Raw genomic sequence first — 20,482 nt, 5'->3', positions numbered from 1 at the left:
GCACACTCAGAGAGGCACTCATCTGAATATACGCAAGACAAGTAAGAAATAGATTAAAGGAAAACAGGTTGACAAAGAAACTTGATGAGGAATAAGTTCCTGAGATAAAGTTTCTCCTAAACGAGACTGCTTAGCTATGCTGTACTACTCACAGACTTGTGGTTAGCTTTATCTGGACTACAAAGTATCTTAGAAAGATGCTTAGTCTGAGTTCAATAATTTCTACAAGAGGTGAATTTTCTACTTCCATCAGTGGGTTCTAGTCATGAATTATCCCTCAGGCATTTTAAAAGGTGGGCCCTGCTTCTGCTTTAGGTTTAATTCAGCCTCTGAAAGACCTGTGAGTGCACATTAGGGAAGGTTTATGCCTGTCCAAGACAGAGGAGCAACGTTAGCAGGCCACTGGCAAAGCAAACATTTGTGAGCTGGTTTGACTGTGCTCAGAAAGGTGCTTTCTCCCTGCCAGTGGCAGTGGGAGGGACAAGTGGCACGATGGAGAGCCCATGGAGCAGGCTCAGCTCTGCAGAAGGGATTCTTGGAAGGGAGGCACCCACTCCCACAAAACCGCACTTCAGTGCCACATGAAGCCTGAGGGGGTGTGGCAAATGGCCATGGCATCACACCTCAGCCCCATGAGGGTGTCAGCCAGCGGGGCTTCCCCTGGGGCCTGCTGGATCCCGCTAATGGCATGACCAATGCCTAAAGACTACTGGCTTGTCCAAGTGGTGCCCCCTTCCCCTGCCCAGCCCAGCCGCGGGTGTGTGGCTGACAGGCCTGGGCCAGCAGCAGCCTCCTGCGGGTTCTGCTTACCTGCCTTGCTTCTGCACCTCACCGTGGGCTTCCCGTCTCTGCCGCTGCAGCCGGCTGCATGGAAACAGTGGGAAAAGGGAGAGCTGAGACAGGTGGACAGGTGGGAGAGGATGTCAGGAGGGATGCAGCGAATCCCTGCAGCATTGCCTTCTGTCACACATGAGAAATGGTGCTTACCTTTTTTTTGCCCTTTCGCCAAAGGCCAGTGTTAGGCTGGGCATGGCAGAGGGTGGGGAGGGTGGGGATGCCTGGGCTCACGGCAGGGTCAGGGCAAAAAGAGGGGAACCATGATTTTTGTAAGACGGGGTGCCCCTGTTTTTGACTGTCTGGCAAAATATCCAGGCAGGCAGCTCAGGTCCCACCTGCCCAGCTATGTTGGCAACACCAGGAGTTTTGGACACACGATGAGCTGCCATGGGGCCTCTGGTGGTGGGGGGCACAGCCATTACACCTACAGACCAGAGTCAGCCAGGTATGTTCATGAGAAGAAAATATTTTCAAATTATTTCAGGGGGAAAAAAAAGAAAAAAAATCTGTGAAAATTGTTTCTGTCTTCATACCATCTCCCAGCTGGCTGTCAAGAAAGGTCTTCTCAGGTCTTTGGCCAATATTTTATTTAATCATTAAAGGCAAGAATATTGCTTCTGGCAATGGAAGTGCTAGCTTGAGCAAAAGTAACATTTCAAACATTTAACAGTTCTAAATCATCTTTAACTAAAAGTAAAAAAATTAGCTTCTCTCTGTAATAAATGCTAGCTCAAATCAGCTAATGAGGCTTTTGCCCATTAGCGTGCGTTTCAAATCCCTCTGTAGAGATTTACAGTGGCAAAACTCCTTTTGCAGTAATGGTAGTCAGCCTCTGAGCACCATCATCCCTTTGGTGCGCAGTGGAGGAACCCCAGGCCTTGTGGGACAGCTCCTTTCTGGGCTGGGAACACTCCAAAAGCCGATAGTATCAGAGGGGAATTCATCTTGCTACTGCCACAGAGAAGCAGACAACCAGGCCAGGAATGGGCATGTGGGGCTGTAGCATTGACTCACCCTGAGGTGAAGCACTGGATGAGGAGGATTGTTTTTTCCAGAATCTGCTGTGTGCTTCCGGATGGAAGGCTGGGAATAAATGCACAGGCAGACCAGTGTTTGGGGGAGTCTTTGGCCATGCAGCACCACTGCCATTACAAGAAGCAGCTTCTGTGGCACTGCTTGGACCTGGGCATCACACAGAAAAACACTTGCAAATGCAAAATGCCCTTTCTGGAGTCTTCTGCCTTGTTCTACACCCTTGCTGATATGTCTCATTGCTGCCTGCTTCTCATCTGGCTGTCAGGAAGTAATTTCTCGTGTTTTGGGGATAAGCAGATTCTGCCAACAAGCTGACCGATTTACATGACTTTAAAGTGCCCTAGTAAACTCCTGGCTGTTCAGGAATAATGCTGGTATTCGAACAGGGATGAAGCAGGCCATGTTCTTGCAATTTCTAATTTTCATTTATTTTTTAGGTCTTATCTAATGTTCCATAGTGGCTCTGTCCCTATTCTGCTTGTCAAGAGAGACTTCAAGTCATGGCCATCAAGGATTCATGGCCAAATCATCCCCACCCTCTTCACTCAGCAATCCTCGGTGCTTCTTTTTATTTCCTCCAAGTGTTTCTCCATCTCCTGTAAAACGAACTTTATTTCCTTGTCACAAACAAGTACAAAGTGTCCCCCATGCTCTATCCACTGCAGGGTACCATGTTCATTAGAGCTTTGGTTCGAGTATTTAGTATTTCTTTTTGCCAGTCCTGTTCCCCTTGTCACAGCTCTGTGGCAGCAAAAGATTTTTACCTGTTACCCAGTTACTGCAATTTGAAGCCCCATTTCTTTCTACTCAATAAATATCTTTTCTGCTCTGGTTCCTGGGCAGTCCTCTGCTGGCTCAGTGATCAATGGCAGCTCCATCATGGGACCCCATTACCCTGCCTGTCTGGGCTGTGGATCGATGGAAAGCTGCTGTGGCTTCCCCTTGCATGTCTGCTGTCCCTGGGTGTTTGCGCTGACAGCCGCACCTGGGAGATTCAGCCCAGACATTGCACACAGATTGCTCATCACGACCTGCTGTGAGTGTCACTCCTGCCTTCACTGGGGTGACAGGCTGTCTTTAAAACTCAACCATCATTCCTGAGGTAAAATATACTGAATAATGAACAATCCTTTTCTCCCCCCCTACAATGTCAATATTTATCTCCTAGCCATTACAATGCCAAAAGGCATTTCATGTCTCATGAAGCTCACAGAGATGCTTTGTGAAAAAGCAACAACTGGAGCAGAGTGGCATTTATTCACAGTGCTCCCTGTGCATTGCTAGAATAGCTCTAGGGGCCCTGATGGCAGCTGGGGTGATGCAAGCTCTTCAAAGTCATTGTTATTGCCCCAGATCTACCCACTGAGGATCTTGAGATGCCTCTGCCTCAAAGTCTGAGGCTTGCTGGGGCTGGGAGGCAGCGAGGTGGCTGAAGCTTAGGAAAGCTGGGGAAGAAAATCAGCCAACCTAGATTTTGGTCACTACTGCTACAGACACAAGACAAAAAGCAGTTACTCTTTTTGTATTTTAAAGCATGATACTTCCTATGGCTCCTACAGTCACTCCAACACAGCAAAAAGGTTTGCACGGTTAGGGTTAACAGTGTCTGATTTTCAGAAGAAACAGCCCAACCATGACATCTGAAAGTCCCAGCAGGCATTTCCAAATGCCCAGCTTCACAGGACATGTGCCAGAGGAATGTCAGGTCCACACTTGCAATGTGCACCAGAAACCCCCCAGTATTCTTCGTCTTTGAAATAAGAGCTTTTGAAAGGAACCAAAACAAATGTGCGAGAGGTCATTACCCATTGTAGCATTTTAGTTTGCAATTACTTCTGGAACATGCATTTCCCACCTATAAACTGTACTCTCTTTTCTCTATGGAAGGCAATGCATCAGTAGTAGATAGCAACCTATTTTACACTCTTAGTAGGATAACCTAATTATGACTGAGAACATTTCTTCCTTGAGGAGTTAAATCAAGATACAGTTTCAGTTCTTCAGGAAAAAGCAAGAACTAATGTATTTTCCTCAAGAGAAAAATGAAAGCTGCTGAAGTACTGCAGCCAGATTCATACAGTTTTCCTGGGTCCAAGGGGTGACATCCTTGAGGAACACTGCTGCTGGGTTTGGCAGAATGATCTAATGCTAACATTATTATTATCAGATTTCTTTAAATTCTGGAACAGTCTGCTCTCTCCATCCTGTTTGGTGTTCTTAGATCTGCAGGGAAGACCTCAGACCAGAGAAGAGATGTCAGAACAGATCCTGACTCTGGAAATACTGCTGAGATGTGACTGTGGCAAAATCTTTGTCACTTTGTACAAAGTGTCATCAACAATATTTTAGCAGGGGGATGTAGCTGCAACTCACCCCAAACCTCCTACCCTGAGCAGAAGTGCCTGCCTCCCCAGGAAGCCTGGCAGCAGCTTTTGGGGCTGAGCCACTCAGGGGGCCCTCTTCCTTTCTGCTTATCTCATGCTTGGGAGATACCCCCAGCCCTTCTCTGGGGCAGAGACTGTGGAATTCCCATCACCACACTCTGAGACCACCACATACTTAAATTTTGTCAGATATGAGCTCTGCAGCTCATTCTGTACTGAGCTGTGGCTGATCCACAGCCTCCCTTACCACTGAGGCAAGGCAACAGGGGATATGGAGCTTGCTGGTCCAGTTTTCAGCAGGACTTTTAACTGGAAAGTAATGAAAGTGATGGGACTCCCTCATCCCTGCCAGCTGTGCCATGGCACTCAGCTCTGGGCCCCCCATCCCTGTGTGAGCTTGTGCTGTGCCTCCCGTCCTGCACCTGCTGTGCTGTACAGACCTCATGCCATGATGGACAGGCAAATGCCAGTGATGCCATGATGATTTTTTTTTCCTTTCCTTTTATACCCCTTTTATACCTTTTTATAACTTCTGTATTCTTAGTGGGTTTTTTGCCAACATTCTTAGACTTGTTTGTCAAGCTAAGAGATGAAACATTTTAGAAGCTTAGTAGTTAAAGATCAGTGTGCCCCAGACACCAAGGTCATCTCCAGAACACATTTTATAAACTAAGATAGAACCATCCAGGGGAAGGTTCCTTAGAGAAGAGGGCTCATTCGAGCCTCTCATTAGAGAATCTTTGATAGATATGCTAATTAGTAAAACCTATAATGTTATACCAGATTTTTGTAGAGTGGGCATTGCAGTGTGCATTGCGGTGTGCCTTTCGATGCATTCAACCTGGATGTAGTGCACCTAATGATCCTTAAAATAAATACAAAGGTAAAATCCCTTTTCCCTTCTAACCGTGTTTGACTCTTGATTATAAGACCAAGAAAAAGCACCACCAGCACCCGTGTTCTCCTTGGTCTTCCCATCAAATTACACCTGGGCAAGGCAGAAGAGGGCAGCAGAGGCAGTACAAGTCCCTGCAGGGAGCAAAGACTTGGCAGGATGGACATGGGATTGGCAAAGATGTATTGGTACTATAAAGATCTGTGAGAAGAGTAAAAATCTTATTAAATACCTATTAAGTGCCTTCATATTTGACTAAGCTTTGCTTCTCCCTGTTTTATGCTTCTCCCATTAGTGACTGGGGTTCATACCACATCAGCATCCTGTTAAAGGCCAAAACCACACAGAGGAGTGCTGGGTTAGGGAATGGGGGAGGGGTAAAAAGGAGCTGGTGAATGCTGGTGGATAGGTGTTGCAGCAGGTCCAGTCCTGAGCCCAGAGAAGAGCTTTGAAGGGGGAGGAAAAGTGAGGCAGCTAAATGGGAAGAAAACCCACTTAGCACCTGAGGGAGAAAGAGCAATCTTGAAATGTGAGGAAGCTGCTCTTACCTGGTGATAAGCACTTCACCAGACATGATCCACTGTGTAACACAGGGATAATGTAGGATAGAAACCCACTGATTTGTACTCAAATTGAGAGCCTTGCAAAGCTGCGAGCTGTAAACCAGACTCTAAGTACTGAGGAAAATTTATCATGAAATGTATTTTTTTTGGCATTTGTCAAGCGCTTGTTTGTTTGTAATTATGTTGGGCCATATGTCCTTATTAGTAGTAGGTTTAAAGATGGTGAAGAAAGGTGATAAATTGCTATTATAAGCTGTTAAATATATGAAAAGAAAGGGGGAAATGGCACTATTTTTGATGTTCACATCACAAAGTCTGAGAAACAGTGGGATTCAGAGCTCTTCTACCATCTTTTTTTTTTCTGAGTGATACAGAAAATTCAATGAGAACCCCATTTTGATCCTTTACGACTTGAATACAGGTCAGTCTCAGAATTCAAAATACGCAGAGGCAGGATATATATACACCCTTTAAAAGTTGCACTTCTTTTGTTCTTTGCCTGAACATAAGCACTGACTAAAGAAAAAAGGGGAACATACGTACACATATTGATTATTCACAGAAAAGTTGTGCCACCTGAGGTCTTGACACTGTACATGATATTGCAAAAATGAAAGTGCCCTATGGTGCAGGAATTGCATCCAGTGCGTGGGTGTGTGTTGAGTTTTGTGTTACATATGTTGAAAGGAAGAGTTGGAGGAAGCAGAAGGTCCATCCTGCCAGCTGGGAGGAGGCAGGCATGGTGCCAGGGCTCAGCCAAGTGAAAAAGAGAAACAGATGAAGGGAAGGGAAAACTAATGGGGGCAATGCATAACGTGCTGAAAGGTTTCATGTCTGACCCAGTCACAGAAGAAAAGCTGACTTGCAAGCAGACATCAGCACACTGCAGATCAGGGAAGGGCATTTTAAAGAGTATTTAGGTTGTTGGAGGTATTTAAGTCAACAGAGGCTGATGGCACTTCCCCAGGAGCACTGGGAGTACCAGCTGCTACAGACTCTGAGCTGTAAGACATCACCTCCAAGGACTCCTTAGAGATGGGTGATGCCCCTGGGAGAGCATGAGGGTGAAAAAAACCACCTGGTTTTAAGGACGGTACAGAAGAAGGAAGTCAGAGTTTTGAGATCTGAAAATAAATTGTGACAAACTCAAGTGATCCGTTGGTCTGCCTCTCCCCCAGGGAATAATGAGATTATAAAGATCAGTCAATGAGAATCTTTGCAATAATTGGCGTCAAACCAGTCTAATGTCCTGTCTGACAGTGTAACTGGCTGCCTTTGTGTAAGCAGGAGGAAAAGTAGATTTGAGTGAGGTTTTTAATATTTCATTACTAAACAACGGAAATAGGGTTAAGATGAAACTGTGACTTTGAACATGGTTGAAATGTAATTAATGTAATGCTATTAATTTGCTGCTGAGAGACATTAACATTTCACAGGTTTCATCCTGGAAAGAGCTGCTCAATATTTTCAATAATAAGACAGATGACAGAACTATTAAACTCAGACATGAGGGGATGCTTGAAAGAGAAACAGGCATTTGGGGATCTAGGGTCAAGATTCACAGCCACCGCAACATGTTGGAGAAAAGATCTGGTGTCAATACGATGGATTGCAGTAAAAGATAATACTAAGAACTGTGTGGAATATGGAGAAATAGTTGCATAAATGATGAATGGGGAATAACTAGCTAAAAAAAAGTAGAATTGTAATAGAACAGAACAGAAAAAGCAGAATTGTAACAATTCTGTTGTTGGGGCAATGTTAAGAAATACTCATATTGACACAGGATCAGAGATAGATTTAAAGTAAATGGATTGAACAGTAACAAGTCAACAGGCTTTTACCTAGAAGAAAGCCAAGTAAGAAACTGTTGAACCAATTGTCATTGGTGTCACAGGAGTGGAAGGTGACAGCTTTCCACTTCTTTGGAACTCTAAAAAGCTACCAACTGTTCCACTGGACTAATTAGCTACAAAGATAGTAAAACCACCAAAAGTAGACACCAGATAAACATAGAATGTACTGAAGAAGAGCGAGAAGCAGTTTGACTTTTCTTGAAGGATATTACGCACTTTAGAACCATGGAATCATTAAGTTTGGAAAAGACCTTTAAAATCATAAAGTCCAACCATCAACCTGGGACCACCACCACATTCACCATTAAACCATGTCCTCAAATGCCACATCCACATGTTTTTTGAACATTTCCAGGAGCTGTGACTCTACCACTTCCCTGGGAAGCCTGTTTCAATGCTTTACAACCGTTGCCCTGAAAATATTTTTTCCAAATATCTGATCTAAACCTCTCCTGGTGCAACTTGAGGCCACTCCTCTTGCCCTGCCACTTGTTACCTAAGAGAAGAGACTGGCGCCCACCTCACTACAATCTCCTTGCAGGCAGTTGTTGTAAATATAATGGCCTTTTCTAAAAAGTTAGTGACCTTGTAGACAAGAGTGATCGAGACAACACATTGTACCTCAAATTCCAAGAGTGTTGACAGGTTCTTCTTGTAAAGAAGTCAATCAGTCAGAAAGAAGCTCCCCACATGTGAATGGTTACAAAACAGGATACAAGAAGAGGAGTAATGGAGAGTTTTTACCATGAAGATAGTTTCTCATTGTAGTCCCATTACACCTATGATGGAATCACTGTTGTTCAATAGCTTTATAAATTATTTTGGATAAAAGAGTAATTACTGGAAATAATACTTACTGAGGATATGTAACTGTTCAAGGTAGTTAAAATCAGAACTATGGGTCAAGAATTGCAGCAGAATCTCATGATGCCAAGCAACTTCAGAAAAATTCAGTGCTAGCAAATTCAGAAAAGTGTACATTGATTTCTACTCTGCATTTTTAATTTTTTCCAGTGTGCTTTCAGAAATGATGTTCAAATAGTGATGGCCTCCAAACCAACTCTCAGTGCTGAGGAAGAAGGTATCAGCGTCATTGTGGAATTTTTTGGTAAACATCAGCTTAAAGATGCACAATGCTCAAGAGGACAAACGGATGGCTCAGCATTATGGGGAATAGAGCAGCAAACCAGACAGAAGGCATTTCAGTGCTGTTAGCAACACCATGGCATGTCCACATCTCGCATATCCAATGTCCATAGCTGGAAAAAAATAGAAGAGTAAGAGAAGAGCTCTTGGAGGTGGAGAAGACTTCCAGGCAGCCTGAGCAGGGGTCTCAGAGTGGGAAAGGAGAAGGCAGCCAAGTGATATGGTGCAAGCATGCAAATTCAGGAGTGGTTTGGTGCAGGTGAACAGGAATCTGTCACTCAAGACTTTCCACAATGCATAGCAAGGAGAAGAAATTCGAAAGAAAGTAGATGAACATGGCATGTCATCATGCTGCGAAATTCACTCTGAAAGCTGAGAGTGCTTTCACACAAGTGAGTTTGGAAGGTGACTGAGCATTTTTTAGAAGAAAAACCATCACCATTTTAGACGTGAACTCAACATTGGAATGAAAAAATCAATTTATAGGCACTCAGGAGGGAAGAAACTACCTTGCAGCATCTTTGGATTGGTTTGGGGTTGGTTTTTTTTATAGCTGGGCTGCACACAGCCTGTTACGTCTCCTCACACCAGCTCATAAAACACATTGCAGTAATGGTGGGCCAGAAGATAACATGAAGTTGCTGATCCTCAGCAAGTTCAATGTTGCCTGGAGCTTCTATCACGAGGGGCCAAGTAAAGTTGCAGAGTACTTGGGTGTATGAACATAGCTACAGAAGTACCAGTAGAGACTGTTCTGCCATGAACAACATGATTAAAGATAGGAAGCTGTGTGATGCATAGACCCAAAGTAAGTTCTAGAAGGGATGAAAGGAGGCTGGTGATTATGACGAAAGTAGAAAATACAGCTTTCAAAGCATCATCAGTTGCTATGAGAAGCAGAGGGGAGACACTTCTGGCTGGTCCAAGAAAAGGTGTAATGCACAATTGAAATTTCTTGAAAGAACAACAGGGGTGAAAAGGCAAATGAGAGAAATAGCCAAGCAACAACAAAAAATAAGCTAATGTATAACAAGACAAAGAAGAGAAAGATGAGGAGCCCTGTTGCACAGAAGAAAAGGGTTTGAAGTAAGCCACAAAGTAGTATGAAGTTAAAAGCAACAGGGAATATCTTGGCAGATCTGTGTGACAAGGGCAAGAGATGTGGCTAGGGACAAGAAAAAAATGAGGCAGGTGAAGCAGAGGGCAGAGGGCAGAGAAAGGAACAGGGAAAAAAAAGAGAAACAGCTTACTGAAGAAGAGGAGAAACCTTGAAAGAGGGGAAAAAAAAGAATGAAGGAGATGAAGATAAAAGGAGGAAAGGGAAAGGGAAGTTACCGACTGGGGAGATGGAGAGATACCAGTTGCTCTGGCCTGAAGCCCACACTGGGTCTTTTGCTCTCCTGAGACCCAGCACTGCTGGAGCAAATGGTGTCCAGACACAACTCAAACTGATCCTGAAAAGCCATGTCTTGAGAGCTGAGGGCTCACTGGATCTGGCTCACCACTGATAATGTGGCAATGCCTTCAACAGGCATTTTACAGGCTCACTGTGCACTCCAGAAGTCTCATCTAAAGACAGCTTGCATCAGTAAGATTTGTTTATGCAACTAAATGCTGTCAATATGAAACCTGAAGATATAAAAGAAAACTCTAAGAGAAGAGAACAGCACAAGGACTGCTAGAAGGTAAAGGAAGAAGTCCTGTTAGGGATGAATTTGTAAGGCCAGAAGAAGCATTAGGAGGGCAGGAAGATGGGAGCTGCCTGTGTGTAGGGGACATCCTCAGGGAAGGTACCAGGATAGCCACATGTGACTTGCAAACCACAGACAGCTCACACACAGAGGAGCTGACAACACAGAAGCCCTACCCAAATTCAAGAAGAGAAGGGAAAGTAACTTTAATGTTGAAAATGTTCATTATGATGCAGGGTGGCTCCTATTGCTTAGTAAGAGTGTCACTAATTGTAATAGCATTTGAAAACATCATAAAGAGAAAGGTCTTTGGCCATGAGAGAGACACTGTGATAACAAGACCAAGGCTTATTGTAGAGGATCTCATTCAACTACTGTAAAAGGTAGCTCTTACAAACAGAAACATGGACAGGGTGCTCTTAAGGAGAAGAAAATGGATTACTATTTGGGGACAAGAGTGAGGCAAAATTATTACAACATGGTCAGGGAATGGTAGGGACATGACTGACAACAGGAAGCAAGTCTCTTAGGTAAGATTAAGCGTACATGACCTGTATATCTTTTACAGTGAAATCTCTTCTGCTGAGAGCTGGTTGTCTGAAAGGTGATTGTAATGCTGTCCAGGGAGATTTTAGTGTTAAAAGAGGGTTTTTTTTCCCCCCCAGCAGTTAGCTCTGGCAGAACAACATGGCTCAGCTCCAAGACAGTTCTTTTCCTATCGCTCATCCTCTCTAGCAGATTCTGCAAGTCTAATTAGCAACACAGGCTTTGGCCCTTTTGTTGGCACAGAGATGCTGTGACTTTCAGTGAGCCTTTACATCATTCTAGTGACCCCCCTGCAGCCTGGTGGCTTTGTAAGAGCCTGAGCAGTTGGCAAAACAGCAGACAGCTCTCTTGCCAGTGCTCTGGAACTCATCTCCTTCCTGTAGGAGTTTTGGCACTCTGAATCTAGCAGGCATAAAAAGCCTTGCAGTCCCTGCAGGTTTTGCACACGGCTGACTGCAAACTGTGAACAGGTCTGCAAGGTGAGAAAGGTTTTCTTTTTATATTGCTGCTCTTTGAAGTGAAATTCCTTTGAGGTGATTTGTCCTGGAGATTAGCAAAAATAAGTAGTTGAGTCTTTGACTGGCACACAGACATTTTTACAGTGAATTACAGTATTGGAGGGCTCTGTAGTAAGTCCCATGCAATAAAGCTATCTACTATGCTGCTTTCACTGTGACTGTCTGCATACGTTGACCTAGACTGATTTGCCATTTTCTTGTCACACTATGTCCTAAAGCTTCAGCGGCTTTATTTAAGAAATTATCTGGAACCTTTCTCAAAATTCCTGTCATGCAAACCCAGTCCTCTTAAGACTGTGGTGCATGCATGAACTCTTGGGGAAAAGCTTGCCTGTCTGCTTACTCTTCTTCACAGCTTTTGTGTCTCATGCTAGAATGGGGTACCTGCAGTGACAAAAATTGTGACAGAGAAGGTGTCTGACCCTGCAGCTCCCCATATATTCCATTCACCATGTCTCTAGAATGTGAAGGCTGTGGATGTGAGCTCAGCTGGATCTGAGCAGGTGAAAAGATCTGGAGCTGAAACTGCAGATCCAGTGGTGAGTTTTAATTTGAAAGCAGAGTTCAGAGCAAGTGAGTCTCCTTGGAAGAAACTAACACACTGTCCAAAGAAACAAGATAAAAGCCTATGTATTCCTCCATCAGCTGCACCATGAGAATCAGGAGCAAATCTGGAAATGTCTGTCAGGGACAGCAGGATGCTGGCAGCCCACCCAGTGTGGCAGGTCTTTACAGCAGGTGCCTCTGCTATGTGCCAACACCGGTAGCTGGCACTGAGCCCTGGCAGTAGGACAAAAGGATGATTTTGTGGTCCTGAAGGGATTTTGGGGGCTAGGGAAGGCATGGGTGCAAACCAAGCCATCCTGAGCATCCTGTGATGGCGTGGAGCCAGCCTTTTCCACTTCAAATAGATTTTCCCATCAATCTCCACTGAGGCCTCTGTCTTTCTTCAGAAGGAAAAGGCTACAGCGAAAGGATGGATTTCCATCCTGGTCCTTACCACAAGCCTTATGCAGCAAGAGATAAGAGTGTTCAGAGAGGAGTAAAGAGGTCAATTACTCTAACTTCTGCTCCTGCATAAAGGCTGTTCAGACCTGGGTGTTGAAGGGAGGGGGAAAGAGAGTCAAACTCAAAATGTTCAGGAGCAATGTTTTCTGCAAGTTTTCTTGATGTTACATAGCATCTTCCATTGGTCTGTTTTGAATCCAGGATCTAACTCTGTGACAGAAAAAGGTGTGGACATTAACTGAAGTACTAAGGAATCATGCCTACTTCAAAACTGTTTTATATTACCAGCATCTTAACATATAAGGGACCTCCCCATGAGGGCAAAGAGGCTTGGCTGTACCTCTGAGATGAGGTGTCCTGCCTTACACAGATGCCTGGTAATGCTGGGCAGGCATGAGCTCCCACTGGGAGATCCTGACTGCAGTCCCAGAAGGTCAGGGGGATTACCTCTGCATAGAGCACCTACAGGAGGGCTGTACAAATACTGCACCTTGTCCTGATGTCAATCCTGAAAAAGCAGTGAAGGGACAGAGGAAAACAAGCAAATGGCTGAATCAAAGCTTGGGAAACATCCCGCACTGAGAAATGTAAGAAGTCTTATCTCCTGAATGTATGTAAGCAGAGATGAATGGGGGCTTGATCCACCTGCAAGTACCTTGATGGAGAGGAGACAAGATACCATAGAACAGGACCAAATGAATGGAAGCCAGAGTTAAAAAATACTTGCAGTCCCATTTGGAGTTTGACATTGAAGGTTAGGGGTTTGGTACAGAAGGGTTTGTTGTTTGTGCTTGGGAGGAAATCCTAAGGTCCTGTGGTCATCCTATGGATGGCCATAATCATCTTTTTTTACCTTACATGGGTGTCTCACAGGCTGTCCTGTGACAGGGCAAAGTGGGCACTGTACTGGGCACCAGGCTGCTGATGGACAACCCTACAGCCACAGGCCAGCTTTGTTCCTCTCTCCCCATCAGCTCTCCTCAACATCACTGTGCCCTACTGAGGAAGAAATGGGCCAGAAGTGACCTCCCAGGCCAGCGTGGGCATGCTGGGAGGGCAGTGAAGCTAGCCCCCCACAGCCACACCACCTCAGGGCTTTCTGGTGGGCTCATCCTGGAACAATTACACCTTATATACAAAGTATGGGTGAAGAGTGCATTTACTGAATAAGTATTTCTTTTCCATTTTCACACATTTTTACACTATTCTGCTTTGGTTTGTTATATTGTCACTTCATTGCACTGACACTTAAGCATTTAGTGCAGTGTAGAGCTTTCCTTAAAGATGATAAACAAGAACAAGGCTGTGTGTGCACATTTCTCTCGTCTGGATGCTTGCAAGCTCACACGGTGGTACCTTGCTTCTCACCCCTTTAATCTGTTACAGCCAGCACATCACCTCTACTGTCACTGTCATGAAGCTTCAGCAAAAAGAGGGATTTTGTGCCTGTCTTGCACCCATACTGCCTCTGGTAATGCATCCCCTGGGGGCTGGTCATGAAGAGAGCACTGCATCCATTTTTCCAGTTATACCTTCATGGAGGTGGTGTCACTGCTAAAGCCACTTCCTACGTATGAAATGGTTCATGGACGCCCAAGTGCCAACCAGGACACTGCAGTCACTCTGTAACGTGCCCCTCACCTGCTGCAAGGGGCTGTAGGAAAACAGAAAGGCACAGCACTTTCCATCCTTTCCACCTTTTAGTTACCTTTTCTGAAGGCTAATAGGAGTGGTCTGAATTCCTCAGGACTGTGACATTCCTGCATTTCCATCCCTATACACTTTACAGTACTGATGATGATACTGAGCCTTTACAGAACAGCACTGTAGCCAAGCAGAGACAACACAGGTTCAGTCCGTCACAAGCAGAAGTACACAGCATTTAAACAAAATTAAATGTGTCAGCTATATTCTTACAAAAAAAGAAAAAAGAAAAAAAAAAGAAAAAGAAAAAAAAGAGTATTTTTCCTCCAGGTGTACGTTGTTTTGTGCCTGAACATAAAAATCCTCACACAAAGTTCCAAATATTTCCCAAACAGAATATAAATAATCAGAACTCAGTTGTAGCAAAAACCCTTCCTCAACTCAAATCCTCCTAAAATGGCTGTCTACAAGATAGTGAGAGCGCAATATCACATAGTCTTTTTGTAAGAGAGAGATAGACAAAGAGAAGAACAGACAACATTTTAAATAATTTTAGCATCTTAATTCAATACACTGAATGCTCTTTCTGTTTCTTCTGATAAGTGACCATAGCCTTGCTTAGAGACCTTAACTTTTTCCTCTCAAGAGCTCTATAAAAAAATTACATGGGAACAATAAAACAGATTCTGAATGTTTCCATCTGAGCTCTCAAGTCCATCTAATCTTCAATCCAACAATTCTCATGGACCTAAATTTCATCTTCAATTTCATGTAAATATTATACCACATTTTAACTACCATAAATATAAATACTTCTTTTTTTGTACCCTTTCAAGCTTTGAGACACTTCAGAAACCTATTTTTTGAAAGAAGCTGTGATTTTCACTGCAGAAAATGCATTAAAACTTACTCATTGGCAAAAGAAACAACAGAAAATATTTTTGCCTGAGAGATCACAGTATGCAAATGAAATCTCAAATTAACTGTTAGTCATTTTATCGTCACCCTAAACATTACATTTGTCCAAACTGTAGCTACTTGAGTGGAAAAAAATTAGACTTACCTTCCTTTTTTGTATACCTCATGTATTTCTCTTCCTTGTCGGTGTGTTCTGCATTCAGTGGATAAAATCCATCCCCACAGCAGGAGGAAGATGCTAAAATGCATTTTATGGACAGTCAACATGTTACCTGAAGGTCCTGTATCCAGAAATAGTCCATACAAGAAAAAGAAAACCTAAATGTAGATCCTGTTTCTCTTTTTAAGACATTATCGGTCTGATCGTTATTGGAAGGATGTTTACTCATACAAAAAATCATCCTGCAGTATTTAATCTGGACAGTGGGGAAAGCAATTTCCACTAAACCTATAAATCCTTCTACGTCAGATGGCAGGGATTTTCTAGCAGTGTTGAATTCACGTATTCTCAGACAACAATTATTTTTAGTCCAAACAGGCTATTTTATTAATTGGTTTAAATGGAACCCTATTCAGATATCTGTGGCACATATATATATATATATATATTTCTGCCTTGTTAAGTGAAGTAGTGCATTTGGTCAAGCAGGTGTCACTGGTAATTCTTTCATCACCAAACTTATCTGTGTGGCAGTAATGTTTGTTACAAGCATTGCAATAAATTGAAAAGTACTAATAAACATATATCAGTTTCCAGAAAAAAATAATGTTTACTTAGCTCTACAAGCGTCATTTGATCCTGTGTGTTCTTCTACATTACTTTAGTATAGAGTGGTGCTGTGGCCAGAGTGGTTGGTGCTTTCACAACTTGGGCTCTGCTGAGCACCTTCTCTGGAAAGTATCCAGTGTTCACAGGAACAGGGAAAGACAGAATGGGGGAGATGGCTCTGCCCTCTGCTTAGGGATGTTTGGAGAGATCCTGCCAAAATCAAGCGGCAAACACCCACCAGAGCTGCAGGAAAACTTGGGGGTGTCAGGTCTCATGTGGCTGACAAGATGCTCATTTGTGGTAAAGAAAAGACAGCGTGGGCAGAAATATGAGTGGTTGAGTCAGCCACATTGCCCATCAGTTTGGAGCTCACACCCTCCCCGCATGACCCACAGCTCCGTGTTTATCCTCCTTCTCCTCTGTGCCTCTCCCCAAAGCCTCACAGCTCTGGTTCCTACTTGTGCCTTACGGAGACCTCGCCCGTGCTCTGCTGACACCACCAGCCTTGTCCTGTCCCTCTGCTGACAAGGCTCTTCTTCCTCTGCCTGTTACCCATGGATTTCTATTTCAGAGCAGTTTGCAGGTCACCCATCTCTTTCTACAAACCCTGGGGAGCAGATCTCTACCTGGTCTAAGCTGCTGTGGCTTTATTGACTTCGGTGAGCCTTTACACTGCCTTGGGATCCACGGGAATGACACACTGAAAGGCACTAACATTGCATTCAATCAATGAAGATTCAGCTCCATGATTTGCGGGGATAAAACATTTCCTACACCAACTCACACAGGTTTCAAGAGATGGGCAATCAGTCACTGGCAGTTTGTTGAGCTGACTGATCAATGCTGCTGCTCAAAGAAGTTGTGCCCATTTAACTTTGAAAATTACCTATATTCCATTTACACTGATTCACATATCCTTCTCAAAAAAGCACCAAAATAACTGTTCTTTTCATCTGTGGGAATATTAGATATACTCTTCTCAGTCTTTGCAATAATTGATATAAATATATTTTTGATTTATACACATATTTTAAAAATATTAGTCCCTTTCTTATGCACCAGAGGAGCAATGGGGACTGACAAGCAATGGATAGCTATGAATTCACTTAATTCCCCTAGAACAGCTGGAGGTGCCTTGGTACACACGAGAGGAGGGAAACAATTCTTTCACTAACAGAGGGAATTTGCTAAAGGAATATATTGAGAAGGCAAACAAATGTGTTCAATTTCCCTTTTTTTGGATGGTTGTTCATAGAAAAGTTCAAATATGAGCAATTCATAGAAAAATCATGGAACAAATCATCAGACAACTTCTAAACTCATTAAAGAAAATGTCTAGATGAAGAATAGACATGGGCTCATGAAGAATAAACATGTGGAAGAAACTTCTTTCCCTGACAGGCCAGCAGGCTTCAGAGCTAGGGGAGAAGGAGTAGATTTAGATAAGCTTTCAACACCGTCTCACACAGCACTCTCATAAGCAAGACAGAGGAGCATGCTCTTGCTGAAATATCTGTAGGACTGATGCAAAACATTGCAAGCTTTAGCCCAGTTTATCTTGCTGTACCTCAAGAGCAGCCATCCATGACTCACTCCTAGCACGAAAGGGGTAACACATTTTGCAAATGATCTGCCAAGGAAGCTGCAAACCACCTGGGTGGTAACCCAAAGGGAAGGCTGGAAAATGTAGGAATGGCACGGTGTATGTCTCCAGGTATGTAAAGTCACTTCAAACAGAAAAATACTCTGCTCCAAATGGCCATGGCATACAGAACAAAAAGTAGCTGTGAGATCAATAAGGGAAAAATGAGGTAAAAATGAGGTTAGATAATAGATTAGATACTAGGAATATTTTCTAACAATAAGGACAGGGAAGCGTTGCAGCAGATTATATAGAAAGAGTTTGCAATTGCCATCATAGAAATGATAGAATTAAGACAGATATAGTGGATCTTGTCTTAGGACCAAAGGTTAGACTACATTACTTCCCAAGGTCACTTCCAGCACTATTTCTTTCTGGTTTTCCCAGAGGAAAACCGATGGAATGCTCGCATACCAGAAGCAGAAAGAATGTAAAAGTTCAGACATCCAGGAACGAGAAAAGAGATGGCCAAGTGCCTTATATATGAAAAATAAGACAGAAAAATTGAACAAAAGAACTTTTAAAAAGTTTGTCCTCCGGTTTTGCTTAATCTTGATCGTGAGCAGATGGAGAATTAATTTTGCCTGTGTTCTCCATGAGTATGCCTAGAGATTAAAGATACAGCACTATTTTCATTCAGTAGATAAAACCCCCTGGATACCAAATATGAAAAGAATGAATACTTTGCAGTACTTTTAACAAGTTCATCTGGTTTTATATTTTGTGGGCTAGCTGTGAGCTGACTCCTCAAATGACTTTACTATTTATCTTATCAGCTGTTAGATTTGGTGGGAAGATACGTGGCAAAATATCTGCATTTTGAGTTATTATTTGGTTTTATTTGATTTGGTAATTCCTTGGCATTTAATTTCTTGTTGACCCATTAAATGAGTGTTCACAAATATAAAATTTAACATACACTCTGCTTTCCAGATACCCAACTAGTAATAACGTAAGTACTAACTTTCCACTGACATCTGACGTTCACCAGATCTCAGAGCAAATTTTAAAATGGAAAAGCTACAATACTGTTGACTTTCCTAACTTTAACACCAGTTCTATGGATAGGAGACAGCCATTCAAATGTGAAATGATTGCATCAAATCCCTCAAAGCCAGCCAGCAGCTGATTCAGCAATAGACCAAGAAGTGGGCATGGACTGTAGCCATGAAGTTAACTGAGCAATGTTGAGTTTTGCAGTAGGAAAGGCTAGCTAATACCTTTTTATAGCAGAAGCCATCTTTCCTGGAATGCTTTAGTGCTTGAAGACAGATACTAGACCTGCTTGGGTCAGAGTAGGAGCTGAATGCAACTGATAATCCACAAGAAAAATATAAAAGCATCTCAAACAGATGAAACAAATGATCCTGAACAGGAAAGGTGAAAGAAGTTCTTGAGTAAGTAGCAATGAATAAGGTATAAAGTTGCATTGGAGGGCAGTCCCCAGCAGCTGCCCTCACTTAGAGCAGCTTGATCTCCCTGCAGGAATGCCACTCCCAGCTCCTGTTCAGCTCAGGGCCTGCTCAACATCTGCCCCCTGGTGATGCTTTCCCGGCTCCAGGACTTTATCACTTTGATCAGTGTGTTCCTCAGAGTTCAACAGGGTCTTGGGCTTTTACTTAGTTACTGAGGCATAGAAATACAGGTTTCCCAGACTGTTTAGGACTTTAATCCTGGATTTCCTGGATTTTCATTAACAAATGGTAATAAGAAATGTCACAAAAATAAACTTTTCATTCACTTTGGCCCAACCAAATTATTATAATTTGTTAAATACACACTTTTTCCATTTGATCTCAGAAGAGTAAATTATTTGTCCAGTTCTATTTATAACCTATCCATCTCCAAAATTAGAACATAATCAGAAGAATAAATTGAGACATATTTTTTTGCCTTTGAGTCAACCATATACTGAGATGCTGATCTTGTCAGGAGCAGAAATCCAGTCTGGAGAACAGTCACACAAGCCACCAGACACCACAGGAACCCAGGAGTACTTTCAGTGCCTTCAGGGCAAGGCACGATGCAGTGAAAGTGTCTGACACAACAATATCTCCAGTCAAATCACAACCCAGCCTTCTCTTGTTTAACTAACTACCCAAAGCTTCAAATAGTGCAGTAATACACAGACACCCTGTAAATACTCCTGGAGCTATAATCAAGCTACAGCACACACACATAAAAGAGCCCATAGGATTTACACGTTCCAACCTCTTCCTAGCAGGTGTCTGCCTTTATCTAAAAGCTGTTGATGCAAGCACGGACAACTGCGTCACTGTATCCCTGGTGTGATTTACATTTGCAGGAGCTGGAGGAGCACAAGAGTTCCCGTGTAACAGATGAGGTGCTGCTTGATTTCTGGAAAGTTATTTCCCCTCTACAGCTCTGCTTCTTTCTGATATGGTACTCTGTGCTCCAAGACACAATGGTGAGACAATAGTTTTTCACTTCTTTAGTGTCTTCTATCATGGGTGTTGTCAGAGACTTTACAAATCTGGCCTAATATGAAGTTAGCGGGGGTTTCTGCATCCATTACTTATGTTGTTTCTAAGAAGTATACTTCCATTCTTGGGGACATTCACAGGAGATCCATGCTCATTCTCTGTAAGGTGAAATATGCCAACTGGATCCCTCATGTTTATTGGATTATAGGACCATATCCAAGGAGAATGTTAGTACAGATGAGGAATAAAATTTGAGCCCATTGGGGATAAGTGTCATTTCCACTGAGTTTCACTCTGGTGGTGTCAGCAGAGCTGGTGGCTGTTCCTAGCTCTTGTAGCTCTGCTCTTTGTATGACTCTAAATCAAACTCTCCAGGAAGCTGAGAGAATGAGAGAAGTGTGAAGATATGTATTTACACCAGAATGGTTAAAGCTAAAGAAGCCCACACAGAAAAGGAAAGAAGACAGTATTGTCTCTGCGGGCACAAGAGGCAAATACACCCTTTTCCAGGCTGTAGCAAGATGTGCTGTGATTGTGGAGAGCAGAGGTAGGGAGCAACTGGCTGGAGCAGGGCAGAGAAAATGTC

The 20,482-nt window shown here is 43.2% G+C and overlaps 1 protein-coding gene across 2 annotated transcripts in view; it reads right to left on the bottom strand.

Moving 5' to 3' along the window:
* LOC309586216 (gamma-aminobutyric acid receptor subunit rho-1) overlaps positions 1-15,308 on the bottom strand; it is a gene marked incomplete at both ends in the record, with an annotated part of 29,077 nt that extends 13,769 nt beyond the window's left edge. Inside the window, 2 exons of one of the 2 annotated variants that reach the window (XM_082302839.1) lie at positions 811-864; positions 15,187-15,308. In XM_082302839.1, the coding sequence (XP_082158965.1) occupies positions 811-864; positions 15,187-15,308 (176 nt within the window). The remainder of the gene's footprint in view (positions 1-810; positions 865-15,186) is intronic. The other variant, XM_082302840.1, reaches the window with a different exon arrangement.
* Positions 15,309-20,482: the final 5,174 nt, after the last annotated feature.

Source organism: Coloeus monedula, assembly GCF_965178545.1.
Source record: "Coloeus monedula genome assembly, chromosome: 2".
In the NCBI taxonomy this organism is placed as follows: domain Eukaryota; kingdom Metazoa; phylum Chordata; class Aves; order Passeriformes; family Corvidae; genus Coloeus; species Coloeus monedula.
Note: the sequence above shows the minus strand (reverse complement) of the source record. Positions and strands in the feature narration are given on the sequence as shown.